This window comes from Moschus berezovskii, chromosome 9, assembly GCF_049115385.1.
Source record: "Moschus berezovskii isolate FMDL1 chromosome 9, NW_MosBer_1.0, whole genome shotgun sequence".
Taxonomy (NCBI): Eukaryota; Metazoa; Chordata; class Mammalia; order Artiodactyla; family Moschidae; genus Moschus; species Moschus berezovskii.
Genome location: NC_142468.1, coordinates 85,306,807 through 85,326,449, shown reverse-complemented (window position 1 = coordinate 85,326,449; position 19,643 = coordinate 85,306,807). Strand labels below are relative to the sequence as shown.

The 19,643-nt window shown below is 42.0% G+C and overlaps 2 protein-coding genes across 2 annotated transcripts in view; one reads left to right on the top strand and one right to left on the bottom strand.

The window, feature by feature from the left end:
* Positions 1–2,557: 2,557 nt before the first annotated feature.
* Positions 2,558–18,732, bottom strand: BHMT2 (betaine--homocysteine S-methyltransferase 2). Its single transcript, XM_088839895.1, has 8 exons — positions 18,695–18,732; positions 13,152–13,284; positions 11,280–11,371; positions 9,749–9,940; positions 7,780–7,927; positions 6,496–6,678; positions 6,023–6,251; positions 2,558–2,846 (listed from the first exon to the last, which is right to left on the bottom strand). The coding sequence occupies exons 1-8, from the start codon at positions 18,725–18,727 to the stop codon at positions 2,765–2,767; spliced, it is 1,092 nt and encodes a 363-aa protein (XP_088696021.1). The 5' UTR covers positions 18,728–18,732; the 3' UTR covers positions 2,558–2,764.
* DMGDH (dimethylglycine dehydrogenase) overlaps positions 18,727–19,643 on the top strand; it is a 77,701-nt gene continuing 76,784 nt past the window's right edge. Inside the window, 1 exon segment of the mRNA XM_055437459.2 lies at positions 18,727–18,968. Within this exon segment, the coding sequence (XP_055293434.2) occupies positions 18,871–18,968 (98 nt within the window). The 5' untranslated portion in view covers positions 18,727–18,870.

Here is a 19,643-nt window from a genome sequence, read left to right as displayed (position 1 = left end):
GCATTACAGGAGCATTAAGTTCTACATTAGGTCACAGCGTCTAATCTGAAATCACACCCATAATATCATTTTTCAGGATATCTGGGAAATAGTTATTTCCCAGGATGTCTGAGCCATAGCTACTCTATTTTGAATTTTAATTGTAAAAAAAAAATTTTTTTAATAGCCAAAGCAGATTTCACCATTAATGACGTCAGTGTTTTTCTAGGTAGGAGAAGATTTGGAACTCATAAAACCTTTTTCTGAAAAGATCTAACTATCTGAAGGCCTGTTCTGCCAGTTTTTTTTTTTCAGAGCACAGGGTGCCTCATTCCTGATTTTCACCCTGAACTTCTTTCAGGGGGTGTTGAAGTTCAGCAGCTTGCAATGGTCATGATGTAATCTTTGTAGAGGCAGCTGGCAAGTACCAACTTCCAGTCAGCAGGGTCCCTTCATAGCCACATATCTGACCATGTGACACCATTTCATGGCCATTCTGTCCCGCGGTGCTGGGAAGGCTCATTCCCAGGTCTAGGGAAGTGATGGGCCACTCAGTGTGCTAAAATTGGACCAGGCCTTGCAAGTAGCAAAAGTCTCTGGACCACTGTCTTACTAGCCTCCTGGTCCAGGAAAATATTTCCTCTTGTTGCTTTTTCCCATACCCAGAGTCACATTATTACAATTATTGACCTCATATGGAACTGTCAGTTCAGCATTATATCACAGGCTCAGTGAAACAAGTGACATAGAAAATAATATAGCCATAGCTAGCAGTTATTAGTAAAATAAGAATTATAAGTCAAGAACTTTCATTAGATAAATCCTAGTATACCCCAAGTCACCTGACTTCATTCGTTAAATGATTATAGTCTGGTGTTAATCTCCTGGTTGTACATTATGGAGCATCCAACCTTTATCTGAAGATTGGTTACTGAGATAAGCCTTAGAAACTAACCTAGAGTGTCCTTTTTAATAACTTAATTAAATCTTTTAGCAGTATCACGTAACAAGGAACTGTCTCAGCAGTGAGTCTTAGTAAACACTAGACATTAACAAAACTAGAAAATTTAACAATTTACAAAACTTAATATTCTGTGATTTTTCATTATGGAGGCCCTGTAGCCAGGGAGGCTTTAACCCATCAAATAAAAAATGAGGTTTGTCAGGGAGCTGGGAAAAGCCAAGTAGCCATCTTGGATTTCCCATAGCCCTGACTCTGATTTCCAGCTATTGTTTTTAATTTTCCAATTTAGAAGCAGACTGTTGCCATGGTTTAAGGGCATTAGGATGGCACAAGTCTAACAGAGTTTTTGTATAAGCAGAATGAGCTTATACAACTGGATTGATTTCTAAAACTAGCATAGGATCAGGCCTATGGTAGAAAAGCATTTGATTTATATGCAGAGGGTTAAGAAGTCAAGAAAACATTATAAATGATCATACGAGTCAGGTCCAGCATCTTGGGCAAGCTGTTCTAGGCTGACTTTTGTCACACATACATATATATATTACAATGAGAGAGGAGAGAGGGAAGGAGATGGGGAGAGGGAGAGAAGTTAGAGCCTGAAACATAATAAATGCTTGTTGCTATTACTTTCCAAAAATATCCATGAAATTTAAATGTTCAAACACTATAAAAGATAAATTATTTTTAATTTTATTATTACAAATTGATGCATTGTTTTGAAAAATAGAGAAATCATCTCATAACAAATAGTTCAAACATGTCAAGAAAATATTAGACTATGACAAATTTGAACTCTGACTTTTATAGATGTCTTCTTCAGCTGTTAATCTATTTTTACTTATTTTATTTATGTATTTACTTATTTAAAACAATCAACAATAAGTGTTTCACTGAGCATCTATTACTATGCCTGGCACAATGCTAAATACTTTGAGGAAAAATATAAGAAGCATCTCACATGGTCCTTGTCCTTAGTGGTTTATAATCTAGCTATTTATGATTTATAGAGATACTTTGAAAAAATTCTGGGACCTAATACCTTTAAGTAAAATTATCTTTGAACCTAACCACTTTGGAAGGTTATATGATTATTTTTTAAAAATCCTAAAATATTTTATGCATCTGTTCCTTTGGGATTGCCTTTGGAGTCATTATACAAATCACTTAAGAAAGGCAGACTCATTACTTTAATTTTAGTTTAGAATGCTGCTCTATCCTTCTGTACCTAGTGTAGTCACCTGAATTAATCACTGCGTTTGTTGTTCACTAGTCCGTGGGGTCGCTAAGGGTCGGACATGACTGAGCGACTTCACTTTCACTTTTCACTTTCACACATTGGAGAAGGAAATGGCAACCCACTCCAGTGTTCTTGCCTGGAGAATCCCTGGGACGGGGGAGCCTGGTGGGCTTCCATCTATGGGGTCACACAGAGTCGGACACGACTGAAGTGACTTAGCAGCAGCAGCAGCAGCAGCAACTCTGGGTTATTTTAAAATCTCACATTTACTCTAACTGACAAGTTTTACTATTCTTGATGCCCTTCCAAAGCATGTCCTACAGCACTACTGGAAAGTCAGTACCTGGAGGACAAGAAGCCTTTCTCATCAGCTTTGCATCTCGCCCAGCATCCAGCTCTCGCTTAAGCACAGCAGGACTGGCAGAAGAACCCTATGCTGAACTGTCAGCACATAAGCTGACCCTTGTTCAACAGCTGGAGACGTCAGGGCGGGCTGAGGATAGAGTCACGGAAGGGTTCCAGGCGGTGTGGGAGGGGATTTCTCTCCATTCTGCTGTTTCGGTATTTTCCCTCATTACTCCTCAGGCATCTGGTTTTGACAGTGAAGGACAGAGAGGTCTACCGGAAGCCGGCCGCAGATTCTCCCAGTACTCCCTTCTAGCCCTGTGTTTGAAAGATAGATAGTTAATCAATTAAAAGACTCATGTCTATTGTATAAGTCAATATATTATGTGTGTGTGTGTTTGTGTGTGTGTGTAGGCTAAATACACCTAAGTTTGGTGGATGATCAGGCTAAAGTAGAATTTCAGTTTTAACATATATACAGAAAAACTGTGCCCGTATCCATTAATTTCAGGAATCTTTCTATATTTCTATTCTTAATAACAATCACTGGGTTTCAAATCACCTTTCAGAAAAAGACAATGTGTTTGTATTTTACATGTTTTTGTGAATTTTATTCATCCAGAAATATCTAGCAGGATCCTTCTAACCCTATTCAATATTTTAACATAATGACAAGTATATGGAGCCAGTTTTTAAAAAATTTTAATTAATTTACTTTTGGCCGTTTGGGGTCTTCACTGCTGTGTGGGCTTTTCTCTAATTGCCGTGAGCGGAGACTGCTCTCTAGTTGCAGTATTCGGGCTTCTCGTTGCAGTGTCTTCTCTAGCTGTGGGACACAGGCTTCTAGAGTGCGCAGGTTTCATTGGCTTTAGTTCTTGGGCTCAGTAGCTGCAGTTTCTGGGCTCAGAGCACAGGTTCAATAGTCATGGCACATGGGCTTAATTGCTCTGAAGCATGTTGGATCCTCCCTGACCAGGGACTGAACCCGTGTCTCCTGCATTGGCAGGTGGATTGTTTACCGCTGAGCCACTGCCACTGGTTAAGCCCCTGAAACCAGTTTTTATCATATTGAGACAAAGTAAAATTCTTCAGAAACTAACTAAAAACAGAATACAAATTACTCAGTATTTGTATCTTGTTTATAGAAAAAGAAAGAACACAAGGTTCCTGGTCACAGACTTTTGTGTTAAATATATTTTTACAGTTTTTTTCACTTTACCTATGAAACCACTAATAAACCAGTTTTTTTTGGATGATGAAAATGTCAGATGTCTATAGGTTTTTGGGTAATCACAAATTTTTGTGAACATCAGTATGTTTGGGAGATTAGGGTACAAGAAATGTCTGCCTTTAGTCTATAGAATAATGTTTTAAGTTGCTAATGAATTTCAAAGATCCTTAGACAATTTATATTAAAATAAGCCATTTCTCACTTATCTGAACTATTTTAATCATCATCGAAGTATGCTTTCCTCACCTTTTAATTACATTTCTATTTAGTCGTTTTTTTTTCTAAGCATGAGACCTTTAAAAAAATCTTTTGGGATAAATATCCATACCTTTCAGAAGAAATGTTTGCCTAAATGATTTCTTGCATACATCTAAAATCTAAACATATTTGCATTCAGAAAGTTGTCCCAGTTTAAAAATGAAGGCTATTCTAAATCTTTTCCCCACTGAAATAGATAAAGTACAAAAATGGGATTAAAGACATAATAGCACTGATTAGAGAAGATGGCAGGGAAGATAGCTGGTTTATGAAAGATGGAAAGGGATGGCATTGTTTGACAGGAGAAAGAGAGGGAGAGGGAGATGGAAGAGGATAATTCGAAACAGAACAGTGATTTAAGGAGCCTGCCAGAAAAATGTCTCCAACAATAAAGTGATTGATTGTAACAAACAGCATAATTTAGATACTGGAAAACGTTAGAAAAGGGGAAGGTCTGTTATTCTTTTTTCAACAATAGAAAAGAAAGTTAATCAGATTTTCCTATAAAACCAAATGTTGTATAAAGGAAGTTGTAGTCCAACTATGATGTAAATCAAAATATGACCTGAATTTGGATTATGAATGAAATGTAAAAGGAAAGACTCAATTTGACCTTGATGCTTGGAACATTCTCCTACACAGGGCTCAAGTTCTGTGAAACACGTTTATTTCTATTTCTCTTGGTTCTGTAATGAATAATGTTTAGACAATCATGACATAGTACAAAGATATTAGGTTGGAAATTTGATTAGTGGCACAAGATGCGATAGAGATCAGATATTAAAGCAAGACGGACACTGCAGAATTTTCAGAGTAGGTGGCTAAAAGCCAATCAGCTGACTCACTCACTGACTCAACACTGGAAAATCAGATCACAGAGACCAATGAGTCGGATACTATGCTTGTGGTTAAATTGAGATTAGACTACACTCTTAGAGTTCGTCTCCATAAAGGAAGGGTGAAAAGTCCTATAGCCAGTTTTGAGCCTAATAGGAGAGGGTGCGCCTAAAATCAGGCTCAAGAGAAACACCAAGAAGGAAAATGAGACTCTCACAAACAGGGTATATCTGTCGTTGACCTATTGAGAAAGTGAGGATCTGAGGGTGAAGCAGAGAAAAAAAATTTACAGAAAAATGCAATGTCTGTGGCATGAGAAATAACAAAGTTCTTGGTGGAAACCTCTGAAGAGCTGTAAATACACTCATGAGGCCCAGGGAGTGTGGTCTTATAACAGTGTGCCGGCAGGCAGTAGCAGTTTACTGCTTTTCCAGCTTCTCTCCTCACTCTTTGAAGAGGTCAGAAATGGCGACCAGCAACATGGGAAGGGAGGGTTGGAAGCACAAGACAGAAAAAGAGAAAGCTCAGACGAGCCATCCCTGTTTTCCTACATGTTAAAATCTTCTGCTAGAAAAAAGGAGAATTTTAAGTTCCAAGTTTTGATTTCACATGGACTTGAACACTTAATTACTGGATTGCCGTTGTGTTTTCTTATACTGTGTTTAGTTATAAACAACAAAAGGAATGGTATACCATAAAGAAACCAAGTACATGAGGGAGGAAAAGCGGAAGGAAATAGAGGAAGTCGATTCTTATTTTACAGAGAATGGAATCAAGAGATAGTGCCTCATATTAATGGATTAAAAAATAGGTGGTTAAATATGAAATTCAAACTTGTAAAGATAACTAACAGAACAAGCAAAAATGTAACAAGGCAAAATTGGCAAAAGGAGAACAGGGAAAGTGGGAAGATGATCTGATTTAAATTTCTCAGCTTTCATAATTATCACTTAAAATTGTTGAAATAAGAGTTAGAGGAACAAGACTTCAAAGCATAAATGGCAAATAGCTTACCCCTGGGATAGGATGGATGTCAGGAATGGGGTGGCTTTTACTCTTCATTTTATACATTTCTATACTTATGAATTTTTATTACCATGTACATGCATGTTAACATGTTAATGTTAACAATAAATGAGATTAGTAATGTTAATTAAAAAATTCCTACCTGGCTCTAATCCAGGGTTTGGTGTGCGTATTGAGACCACTTCCCCAGCTGCCATGTTTTTCTGAAGCTGGTGGCAAAAATCCCCTCTCCGGGGCCAGCTCCTCTGCAATCGCTCTGATGTGATAGGGCTCAAAGCCGCAGCACCCGCCTATGTACCTGACCCCCAGGTTATAGGCTTCTCTGGCATACTTTTGGATATCCCATCTGGTTGCAACTCTGGGCTCCAGCGCTGTAATACAATAGATATGGTACTTCTGTTACCACCTCTGTTTTCAAATGTATTTTTTTTTCAATGACAAAACTAAATTTTAGAGTATGAGTTCTTCAGATAGCTCATTTTTGGTTGACACTGAATGCCTTTGTCTTATTGCAATCTCGTATCATACGTCTGTGTTGTACTATAGTTGTTCCTTATAGTCATTTCTATTTTGTCGCAAGAAATCACAAGGTCTCTCATATGCACCCAAGCTCACCAAAGGGGTATTCAGGGAGATCCAGAAACCCTCCTTTGCCACAGTCGGGCATGTGGAACCCCAGGGGCTGCACCATCAAGTGTGCTTTCAGTCCTGCAGCCTGTAGGGCTTCCTTCATGAGGCTCATTGTCTTCAGGCTGGTCCAGGGCCCAAATCGGCAGTTCACACCAACAACTGAAGCCCCTGTGCAAAGAAATACATTTATTTACTTGTTTCACAATTTATTTACTTGCTTATTTTTAAAAATTGAAGTCTAGTTGATTTACAATACTGTGTTAGTTTCAGATGTACAGTGAAGTGATTCAGTTAAACATAGATATATAAATATATATATTCTTTTTCAGATTCTTTCTCATTATAGGTTATTACAAGATATTGAATATAGTTCCCTGTCCTATACAGTAGGTCCTTGTTTATCTATTTTATATATAGGAATGTGTATCTGTTAACCCCAAACTCTTAATTTATTTCTCCCCACTTCCTGTTCCCCTTTGGTAACTATAAGTTTGTTTTCTGTGAGTCTTTTTCTGTTTGGTAAATAAGTTCACTTGTATTATTTTATTAGATTCCACATATAAGTGATATGATATTTGTATTTCTCTGTCTGACTTCATTTCTATAGACTAACAAGAAAACATCAGAAAGAGAAATTAAGGAAACAATCCCATTTACCACTGTATCAAAAAGAATAAAATACCTAGGAATAAACTTACTTACCTAAGGAGGCAAAAGACCTGTACTCCGAAAACTATAAGACACTGATGAAAGAAACTGGACATGACACAGACAAACGGAGAGATACACAATGCTCTTGGACTGGAAGAACCAATATTTTTAAAATGATCATACTACCCAAGGCAATCTACAGATTCAGTGTAGCTCCTATCAAATTATGAATGGCATTTTCCCCAAAACTAGCACAAATAATTTTAACATTTGTATGACAGAAGACCCTGAATAGCCAAAACAATCTTGAGAAAGAGGAACAGAGCTGGAGGAATCAAGCTCCCTGACTTCTGTTGGTGCCACAAAGATACAGTTTGGTACAGTTTGTACCAAGTACAGTTTGGTACTAGCACAAAAATAGACACAGAGATCTTTTTTTAAGTAGTTGGAAGGTGCCTTAGAAATTAGCTATCCCCCTCCACTTCTTAAGTTTTACTGATAAAGAAATCAATTCCAATTAATGATTTTATTTCCAAACTGCTCTCGCAATCTTAAGAAACACTGTTAATTTTCATAAACAATAACTGAACTGCTTATCATGTCATGGGTCCACATTACCTGCCTTCACGAGCTTCACAGCACATTCTCCAGGTGTTACACCATGCATGTCTCCCTCTGGGCCTATGCACATAGTGGCTGCCACAGGCTTTCCAGATTCTTTTAAGACTTCCACAGCCCACACAGCCTCTACAGCATGTTCAAAATACTAAGAGAAATTTAGTGTTTTTGTATTGGTCCAAATAGAAAGCAGACTTTAAGTGGTAGACCATAAATGTGGCAAAAAACAGTTATAAAAATTACCAAATATATGTAATAAAATGTGCTAAGAAATGTGTCTCTATCAGACTGACTAAAGAATATTTTTTTCTCAGTAAATTTTAATTCTTTTAACAATAACATATAGATTTTCATTCAGATATTATACTATTAATAAAAAAAGATTTTAAAGTAATTGAGTACTTAAAATTATGATTTTGAAGGAACAGAAGTTTTACTTATAAATTTTGGACTCTTTTTTTTTTTTTAAATATACCTAGGGTGGTCTCTGAAGAATAGCGAATAGTTTTTTATGCTTTACACTTCAAAATACTTTTCTGTTCACTTCTAGTTAGACAGTCATACGCTCATGACCATGTTCGGTCTCTAAGTCATGTCCTACTCTGTGTGACCCCATGGACTGTAGCCCACCGGGCTCCTCTGTTCAGGGATTTTTCCAGGCAAGAGTACTGGAGTGGGTTGCCATTTCTTTCTCCAGGGGATCTTCCTAACCCTAGAATTGAAACCACGTCTCCTGTGTCTCCTGAATTGGCAGGAGGATTCTTTGCCACCGAGCCACCTGGGAAGCCCTATTATTCATAAGTGCTCCATAAAATAGGAAGGGAAATATGATTATTTCCCCAGGTGAGAACATTGAGGCACAGAGAAGGGAGGGGTGCCTATTGAGTGTCTTTGCTGACGGTGGAGAGGACACCTTGTCTGGTAAACCCAGGCCATTTGCTGGGGTGCTTCCCCTGCACTTTAAGGAACCCCCTTAAGTGCCACAATTGAAGAGCTCATCTTAGTTTAAGTAGGTGGAGAAAAGCTAGCAAAAATCTCTGTGTTTCTTCCTTCTTGACTTAGATTCTGCAGAAGCAATGTGTAAGGAATTGCGGAGAAAGTCAAAAGAGAGGCTTTTAAAAAACAAACTTGTGTTCTCACCCATGTGGAGAACACACAAGGTGGAGTTTGCCTTCATTTTTGTAGATGACTTTCCAGGTGGATTAGCCAGGCATGGGTAGCCCTAAGCCCTGATAAGGATGATGAAGCAAGGTTTCTCATAGACTTGTAGGATGACTGGGCAACTATCAGTTGGGAGGCTATTGCCCTTGTCAAGGGTAAAACCTGGGCTGAGGCCTTGACTCAGACAGTAGCAATCATGATGGGAAATAGGGAGATGGGAGGAAGAGAATACTCTGGGACTTCATGTCTAGTCCATGACAACTTTCATTGATTCCAACTTAAAAATATTGCTCATGTGTCACAACTTTGGTGAAAGTCGAGAGATGGGGAGAGCAAGGCATGGACGGAGGTGGGCAAGTCAACTACTGCTTGGCCCTGAGTGTTACTGGGGGGCCTGGAGGAGCCCCGGCAGCGGTCTGTCTTCCAGGTTTTGCTCCCTGACAGCCTCTAGTCCCCAGCCCCCAGCTCGTTCCTGCCCTGCCTCTCCTGTAGGAGAAGATGCTCCGGGAATCCCTGTCCCTGTCTGCTTACCCTACCTTGTAGGGTCCCCCAAGAGTCAGCTGCCACAACCACCAATAAAACCAAAGGCTCCAGGTAGGCCTCTCCTGACTCTGTTCTTTGGCTTCACAGAGAACCTAGCCCACAGGGGAGAGGATGTTGGCCTTGACCACAGTGCACGTAGGCAAACCTTTGACCACGCACCGGGAGGGAATGAGGGCACAGGGCAGTCCAACACTCTTATGAAAGTTGAAGACTATGCAGTTATATCAAAATAGAGTTAATTTTTTCCCCTATAACATTAGCTTACCTCCGCAATCAGGAAATCTACATTTTTCCTGGCAAAAATCTCTAGCTGTAGTCGAAAAAGCCTTTTAATTCTAACTTCATCCTTGTGGTGTGCATACAACGATGTCTGGCAGATCCCCCCTGCTACCAAAGCATCCCCTTTGTCAGCTACTTCTCTGGCGAGGTCACAGGCAGCGGTGTTTATGGCTTCCCACTGAAGTTAGAGAACGAGAGTTCACATGGTGAGCCTGGCATTTGACAGGTGGAATGTAATAGAGAACAAAGAGGGCAATGAGCAGGTGGCATGAGTACAAGTCACTGGTTTAACCTGCAATACGAGAAGACCCGCAGAGCTGGGTACCATCTCCTGTACTCCCAGTGAGCTTGCATTTCCATTATTGTACTTACCACAGTGGATCTTAGTGAATGCTCATTTTTGGAGAATCCCTTGGACAGAGGAGCCTGGTGGGCTACAGTCCATCGGGTTGCAAGGAGTCAGACACGACTGAGCAACTTAGCACGCATGCATGTGCCTCCCCACTGGGCTGTGAGACACTTCAGAATAGAGTCTATGCCTTTGTATTATTTCTGTATTTAGCACAGAGAATGGACTATAACAAGTACTCAGTGAATGTTGGTTGGTTGAATGAATCAGTTCAGTTCAGTCGCTCAGTCATGTCTGACTCTTTGCGACCCCATGAATCACAGCACGCCAGGCTTCCCTGTCCATCACCAATTCCCGGAGTTCACTCATAACTCATGTCCATTGAGTCAGTGATGCCATCCAGCCATCTCATTCTCTGTCGTCCCCTTCTCCTCCTGCCCCCAATCCCTCCCAGCATCAGTGTCTTTTCCAGTGAGTCAACTCATTGCATGAGGTGGCCAAAGTATTGGAGTTTCAGCTTTAACATCAGTCCTTCCAATGAATACCCAGGACTGTTTTCCTTTAGAATGGACTGGTTGGATCTCCCTGCAGTCCAAGGGACTCTCAAGAGTCTTGGGAATTAACGTTTACAAGTATTACTACTCTCCATTTGTAGAATATCTCGCAATGCTTCCATATCCTTCACCTTATCCATTTTCCCCAAAAACCCAATGCATGTAAGCATCAGTTATCACACAGCCAGTAGATGGCAAAGTTGGGTATCAAACCCAGTTCTTCTCATTCCTAGCCAGGGATGCTGTCTTCCCTAGAACCATCCTGTCTGCAGATGTCAGAAAAAGAAGAATGTGAAATGAGAAGGTAAAGAGAGATCTATAGTGTCCTTTCTTAAAAACATAGCACAGAGGATGGCCATGCCCTTCCAATAGCCTGTTTTCCCCCAGTCCCATCCCCTACCCTTCCCCTAGATAAACAGACAAAAGATAATTATTTTTTACATAAGTTTACATAATGATGAATTACTTAATGAATATTCTATGTGGAGGAATTTGTAATAAAGCATAGTACCACATCGGGTCAGTTCCACGGATTCTCTTCAAGACATTATTTCTACTATAGACGATCCCTCTTCCCACCCTGCCCCACCCCCAGCCGCCATGTTGTAGTCTACCTGACTTTCCATATTGTCCTCACTGGCAGAAAAGGTGAAAGTCTGCATGACATCTGATCCTGCCCTCAAGAATTCCATGTGAAGCTGACGAACTGCAAAGGAGTTGTTTTTTATTTTCCATTGAAATTTTAAAACAGTAAAAATCACAGAAACTATCATTTTTAGCAGTAGCTCATCCACTCACATCTCTTTCAATTATACACACTTCCAAACCAAGTACTTATACAGAAATTGCAGATTCAGGTCAGTAGAATTCAGGGACGGGAAAAGGCAGAGTCCATACCAAACGGGGGCTGTTGAGAGTAACCTCATGTTGACCTGCCAGTGGGCCTCTTGGCCTGGTGCAGTCACAGGCAGGCCTTAAGGCTGGGTTGGCCCACTGATCCTTGGTCTCTTGGTCTAAAGAGGGTCTATTCATTTGCCAGTGTCAAGAAGGATGTAGCTGGTCTACTTATAGTCAGTAGTGGGAAGCCCTCCAAGTAGAATGAGGGAATTCTCACAGCGGGCAGAATGCAGATGGTAGAGCACCCATCAGATGGAGTCGACTCGAGCAGCTGGGGAGATGCGGCCAGAGAGCTTTCCTTGTCCATCAGACTCTCCTTCCTCTCGCTCTTCATGCCCTTCCCCCCGACCTCAATCTCCATCCTACTATTTCAACACTTTCTTCCTGGGAGCGCAAAAAAGATCTTCTAAACTTAAGAATGAGTTCTTCTTGGGCCAGATGAAGTCTCCCTGCTACCACCAGGAAGACAGAACTTTGTCCGACCATCTGACTCTGAGTGTCTGATGGAACAGTAATCATGGCCATTGGGTACTTATATGCTGGGCATTTCATGTGGGTTAACTCATGGGTCCTCACAAGCAGCCCTTGTCATGCTCCCGTGTGACAGGTGAAGAAACTCATCCTCAGAGGTCAAATGACGTGTCCAGGGTCACTCAGCTGGTCAGTAAAACCCACGTTTGCCTGATACACTGTGCATGTATGAACAAAAGGAGGGCAAATCAAAAGTTTCATCCCAGCTTGTACCCTGTTCCACCATTTCTTCTGTGGCTGCATTTCCCACTTTAGGAAGCAAATACAAAAGAGAGCAAACTTTACAGAATTAAAGTTTCAATTTGATGTTACCAACCAATTCTATCACAGTTTATACCTCCAACTCTTTTTTTTTCAACCAAGAGGACGAAGTAAACCTGTGTTTATTTCTTTGTCCCTCTTCTCCTGTCTAAGCTCTGTTAAGTTTAAAAGTGAAAAGTGAAAGTTGCTCAGTTGTGACCAACTTCGTGACTCCCTGGACTATACAGTCCATGGAATTCTCCAGGCCAGAATACTGGAGTGGGTAGCCGTTCCCTTCTCTAGGGGATCTTCCCAACCCAGGGATCAAATCCAGGTCTCCCGCATTGCAGGCGGATACTTCACCAGCTGAGTCACCTGGAATTACCATTAATCATCCCTATCAAACATACTGTTTTAATATCATGTGCAAATTAGCCAGACGGATGACTCCGAAGCAATAATAGTTTTCTTGTGTTATGGAAACTCTTGAATATACATAAGGTAAATATTCATGGAACAAATATTAGGATATATATTTTAGCACTCCACATACATAAAGATGCAAGTGTGTGTGTGTGTGTGTGAGAGAAAGAGAGAGTTTGAATACACACACACACACACACACAGACACACAGCGGGGAGGATGGGAGAGAGAGAAGCCATTTCTTCTATTTGATTCATTTACAGCCACTATCACCACATCTTAGCAATTCTGGCAAGTGAAACAGTCTTGAGAAAACACTCGCTATTTATCTTCTCTCAGCCAGATCTAAGCAATTGTCACCCAGGTAACCACTGAGGGTGATGCTGGCACTGACCTGCGTTTGGATGCTCTACTACAGCTTCTGGAGTCCAGAGCCCGGCCTTCACGTAGCCCCTCTTCTCCAGAGTTAGGAGAAAGCTGCCATCTCCAATCACAACCTCCCCACTATCCAGACGTTCCAAAAGGCCCTGAAGAATAGAAAGAAAAATCAACTTTTTATTTTTCCTAAAAGCAGTTTCCAATTGTAGGAAAGGTGGATACAATGGTCTTACAGCTCCAGTTTTGTGAAAATCATCTGTGCCTGATAGTATTTCAGAAAACTTGAGCAGACTCTATTGGACAATCCAGGTACTTGTTTTGCCCCAAGTTCTGTGACTATTTTTTCTCAAATACCATTTAATCTGAATCAAATTATAGTGAAAATGCTGATTCCATGATATTTTGTTTTTTCAAAATGTTTGTGGCAGACACTGCTTATCGCCTAACTAACATGCATTTTTTTCTCCTTGTGTTTGCTAATGTATTTTGTTTAGGAAGACAATGTCCCCAATTTAAAAAAAATTCTCGGGTCTCAGGCTCCTTTGCTGTGGGGGACTGGCCATGTGACACAGTGGTGGCCGATGAATATAAGTGAAAGCCTGCTGAAAATTTCTAGAACAGATTTGTTTTCCTGATAGAGATGCCCACATGCTTCCATTTTGTCCCTGTTTCTCCTTCCTGTCTGGAATATCAGCTCAAGTACTGGTGCCACAGCCAACACCTTGCAGCCATGCCATCGAAAGCCATGTGCTAAGGCTGAGGGCACAGCCTGATAACTGCAGCCTGGCGTCTTGACGACAGCTCAGAGGAGCTGCGGAGGCCGTGGACTGTGACTGCATTTTTTAGGTGAGAAAAATAAACCTCTTTTTTGTGTGTGAACCATTGGACATAATCCTACTAGACAGCATTTCGTAGTTCTGCCCTACATTTTCCAGCATGTTCCCAGACTTGTTATCATTTGGTACTCTTAACAAGTCTGGGAGCTAGGCAGGGCAGACAGTTTTTATTGCAATTTTATAAATGAGGAAACTGAGGTTCAGAGAGGCTGAGTGAATTGCTCAAGATCATAGAGCTCAGCAGATAAAAGAGTAGACGTCTGACCTTCTAAATTTCTAATCTAGTCTTTATTTTGCCACCTTTCTAGTCAGCCCACCTATAAACTGAATAAAAGATTGCATCCAGAGCAGTTATCCAAGGGCTAATGGCGTCCATTGAGTACAAAGTATATCCCCAGATACCAACATGGTTCATCCTCTCATTTCCTTCAGGTCATTTGTCAAGTGTCATTTTCTTCCAGAGAGACCTTCCTTTTGATTTATAAAAACTGCAAATACCCCCATGGGAATCCTTATCCTTCTTGCATAGACTACATTAGTTGAAGATATAACCTTTTTCTCTCTTTCTTTTTTATTTTTAAAATTTTGAAAGTATGATAACACATTTACAGGAGACTTGGAAAATACAGAACAAAGTTATGTATAGTCTATTTTTTAAGTAGATAAATTAAGATTTTTAGTTGGGGTTTCAATATCAAATTCTCAAAAATTAGTAGAATACAGAAAGATAGAAGAATATAATAGATCTGAAAAGCACCAAGTGTCCCTTAGTTTATAATCTATGGGAATGTGAATAAAATTTGTATCCTACTGTTGTGTGAAAATTGTATGAATCTTAACTAGGTTGAATTGGTTTGAAGATACAACCTTTTAGTGAAAATATCAGCCAGTTCATCTCAGCTCTGCCTACAGCTGGATACAGAGCAGTGCATGAATAGGGAGCTGCCCCTTGTAACCAGTCATATCTGCAGCTCAGGAAGGTACATTAGAAGTGGTTGCCCTGAGGCTAAACACCAGGCCACCGGCCTTCTCCATTTTCCTGTGGAGGGAAGTGGAATGCAACCCAGCTGTGTCAACCAGAAACACTATTTTGGCAGAGAGAGCTCCTGATTCTGGTTATTTTTCCAAACTTCAAAGATAAATTTTAGCTGAATGTAGAAGAAATGTTAATGTATTCTATGATTATCACCTCTCTCCTTGCTCCCTCCATAGAGTGAAATTTGCTCCTTTCATTTTGTACTTTTGAAACATAAACAGGACTTAAACTTTCACTGAGACCTTCCCACATATTAGATCCCGTTTCTAGGCAGGAGGGATAAACACTGGAATAATGGTCATTGCCCTCAAGAAGCTCCAAGTCCCGGTTGCCTTGGGGAAGGCCATCACAGTACAGGGTAATGACTAAATGCTGTGGAGGGACGTGGAAGAGAGAATCAAAGGTATCATCATTTGCCCAAAACTCCAAACTGAAAATCTAACACATTTCAATGAAGCTAACTTTGTTAAGAGTTGGATTGAATATTACACATTCAACAGTTCTAGAGGGGAAAATATTAACACACAATCTGACTGTTATAGGTTAATCTCTCACCTCCCACATCCGATCGGTCATAGGGTTACACCAAGCATATCTGTTTAACACATCTCACATATGCCCGCTCCCCCATCCTTACTGCCCTGGACTATTATAATGGTCTCCAGTTCACTCCAGCCCACTCTAAACTATCTTCCACTGCTGCCAGAACAAACCCTTGTCTGACCTACTCTTATTTATGATTACATCCCCTTTTGTTTCCTGCTGAAGTTCATATACCTTCCATTCCTGATCCATCATCTGTGTTGCATGTCTGGTTACTTACTGTCGCTTCTGTTTGGCTGTGAGATGCTTGAGGCTCAGGGGACAAGCCCGTCTTGTCACCTTCTTGTCTCCCCACCTCATTCAGCACCCAAAGTGAAGTGCAGTGACGGTCTTGTCCATTCTTTGCGACCCCATGGACTGCAGCCTGCGAGGCTTCTCTGTCCATGGACTTCTCCAGGCAAGAAACCTGGAGTGGGTTGCCACTCCCTTCTCCAGGGGGTCTTCCTGACCCAGGGGTCGAACCTGGGTCTCTCGCATTGCAGGCAGATTCTTTACCATCTGAGCCATAGGGGAAGTAGGCCCTTACTATGCCAAGAGTTAGCAGACGACCGGACTGTTTTGAAAATGTCACGTATCTCATATGTTACAAGTTTGGTCCTGACAAGGAGGGAAAAAATAATACTCTAACAGAAAATTAGCTAGGATTTTAAGAAAACGATGGAAATTTGACTGTTGCCTTCATGATAACAAATAAGACATTTTGATCTGTCATCTGGATGTTTGTCCAGTATTTTAAAATTTTGCCAGTTTTCTAAACAGCTATTAGCAAAATAAACTATCAAGATATGCATTCAGAGCATCTTCTAGCCCCTCTGTCACTGCTAGACTTACCACCTCAGTTAACTGTTATACCTTTACAATTTAAATATCACTCTAAAATGACAGAGGACTGTGTAAAATAAAGAACACTGTAAACTATTTGCACTCTATCTATATTTTCATTCCATCCTCCCTTTCTGTTTGGCAGTGACTCTCCCTGGGATCTGAGTGAGCTCTGAGAGGCACTGATGCCCTCTTTTTGCAGATAGCAGTATCTAGACCTCTTGGATTTAAGATCTGGCTTCAGGGCACCTCTATTCATATACAGAGGAGTAGGGCAACTTCACTTTGTGGCAGGAAGCTGCCAGAGGTCCAGTCTACTTAAAATATCTCTCCATCTGCCTGAAATTGCCACCAGGATTGCTCATTTGTATTAAAGAAAGCAATTGGAGCTGTCCTCTGTGGCAGTTGGAGAAGGAAATGGCAACCCACTCCAGTATTCTTGCCTGGAGAATCCCAGGGACTGAGGAACCTAGTGGGCTGCCGTCTATGGGGTCACACAGAGTTGGATACAACTGAAGTGACTTAGCAGCAGAAGCTGTGGCAGTTAAATGAATACTTAAGAGGCACCTGTTAGCTAAGAAGAGTATTGGTGAGGTTAGCTCTACCCCACTAACATTTGACCCCCAGGCCCACATTAGTATAGACTCTCATATGAAAATCTTGGTGTTGCAAAGAGCAGAGGCCAGCAGGAAATAGTACAGGGAAAGCATATTAAAAGGAAAAAAAAAAACTTTAAAGAAATGAACTGAAAAGTAAGCATAGTATTAGAGAAAGCTTAGAGAAAGAAATCAGCATAAGGTTCTTCTTTATATCATGCTTATTTTCGTCAATGCCCATATTTTACTTTTATAATCAGAAAAACATATCCAAAATATGTTTTTTGTTAAGTTTTTAAAACTCATATTCCACATCTTATGTAATTACTATCATTATTGTGTCTTTTTGTACAGTGTGTATATAAATATTTGTGTATAACTATTTTTATATAGTTGGGATAAGTCTGTGACATTTCATATCTCCTTTTGTAACTTATTGCCAAAGCACTTTGCCTGTTTCCACACTCAACTTTTTAATTGGCTGCCTAATAGCTTATTAAGTGAATGATCTTTATTTACAGAGCCCAGGACTGCGGGCATCCTATCTTTTTAGTATAAAAGAAATGGTGGTGCACGTTTCCACCTCTATACTGCCACTGCCTTGCCCACCCTCTCTTCTGAATTGCCTGGCACAGGTGGCTTACTTTGAGGAGTTTGGAGATGTTCGGCGTCCAAGTTCACGCCCTTCCTAATTATGTTTTGTCACCCCTCCTCCCTACCACGCACGCATCTAGTGTGAAAATGGGGGAACAGGGCGACAGCTGGCAAGCACATCAGGAAAGGGGAGCTAGGAGGCCGGTCCTGCATGAGGTGGAGCCCCTACCCTTTCGCCCAGCACACCCCCACCCTCCATCCCCGCTGCAGGTCTGCATCCGGGACCGGTTTCAGGCCAGTACGAGGGTTGGTGGGTTCAGACAACCGCTCTTCCTCAAACGGGAGAGGAACGCGCTCTGGGACAGTTGAGTAGAAGAGCTGCGGGTGCAGGTGGCCTGAGTGTAGAAAACGTGAGCGCCACCTAAGTGTGAATGGCTGCTGCTGCTAAGTCACTTCAGTCGTGTCCGACTCTGTGTGACCCCATAGACGAAGCCCACCAGGCTCCCCCGTCCCTGGGATTCTCCAGGCAAGAACACTGGAGTGGGTTGCCATTGCCTTCTCCAATGTGTGAAAGTGAAAAGTGAAAGTGAAGTCGCTCAGTCGTGTCCGACCCTTAGCGACCCCACGGACTGCAGCCCACCAGGCTCCTCCATCCATGGGATTTTCTAGGCAATAGTACTAGAGTGGCTTGCCATTGCCTTCTCCGAAGTGTGAATGGCTAGATTTCAAATACCTGCTCCACCTGGACCCGATCTACGAGCCTGAACTAGTCGGCTGACTCTGAGCCTCAGTTTCCTTACCTGTAAAATGGGAATAAAAGTGAAGTGGAGATAATTTGCATAGAGCACTCGCGCGGTGCAGGTACCGAGGCGAGTCTCCATAACTGGTACCCAAGATTGCTATCTCATCCTGACACCGAGGCGGGTCTGTAATCCTGGCGACTCGCGAGGCGGGTAAACGGAGGCTCAGAGCCCTCCAGGTGCCTCGCCCCGGACGCAGAGCTTGGCCAGGGACTAAAGTGGAGCCTCCCGGCCAGGAGGGCTGAGTACCTCCCAGGCTCCCCGAAACTCACCTTCTTGACTCTGGGCCCCCGGGTCGGTGCCATCGCGCCTCTGCGGCGCAGCACGGGGTGGCGGGAGCGCGCGCAGCCAGAGCCCGCCCCTCGCCCGGGGAGGGTCCAGTCCGCGCGCCAGCCCTCAGTCCACTGGCTTGGGAGCCGATGCCCGCCCCTTCGCCCTCAGCCTCGCCATGCTCCGCCAGGGCACACGGCGGCTGCGGGGCCTCGGGCTGCTGGGCTTCCCGCTGAGGGGCTCCCCCCGCCCGCGCTCCGTCTGCAGCCGCCAAGGGTGAGTGGGGCCGGTCTACGCGGAGATCCGCGCCTGGACAGCTGCGGGGTTGCAAGCGAGGGGCTGAGACGTCTCCGGCTATGGGCACTTGGGCACTTCTGACCCCAAGAAATGGGCATTCGGATTTCTTCTTGATTTATGTATGCTTTTTTCCCCATGCACAACCGTCCGAAGAGAGAATCAAAGGGTTTCTACTGCAAGGACTCTCCTACCCTCACCTCTGAGTCAACTGTAGTGTCTTCTGTATTTATCCAGAGATGGTCCGTGGGAAGGCAAACACAGGGGTATATATGGTCTTCCTTGGTTTATTATACCTTGTTTCTTTACAGTTCATTCTGGAGAAACTCATGATCTAGCTAGCTAGGAAGACAGTCATGCATATAAACATATCTGGCCACTGAGCAATAATTATAATTAAAGAAGCAGGTACACGGGGAGAGGACCTTAAGTGAGGAAGAACATTGTACTCCTGGCTTTCTTCAACCTGGAAAACAGTGGAGAGAGGAGGTGATCCAAATTTATAGATAATGGACTTCATGATGATTATGGCTTTTCATGGAATAAAATGATAAGTGTGTTTTTAAAGTAGATTGAGATAGATTATTCTCTATGTTTCTTTGCGAAAAAGAAGTCATCTGCTCAATTCTTTAGCTCTATTAAATATCTACTATGGGT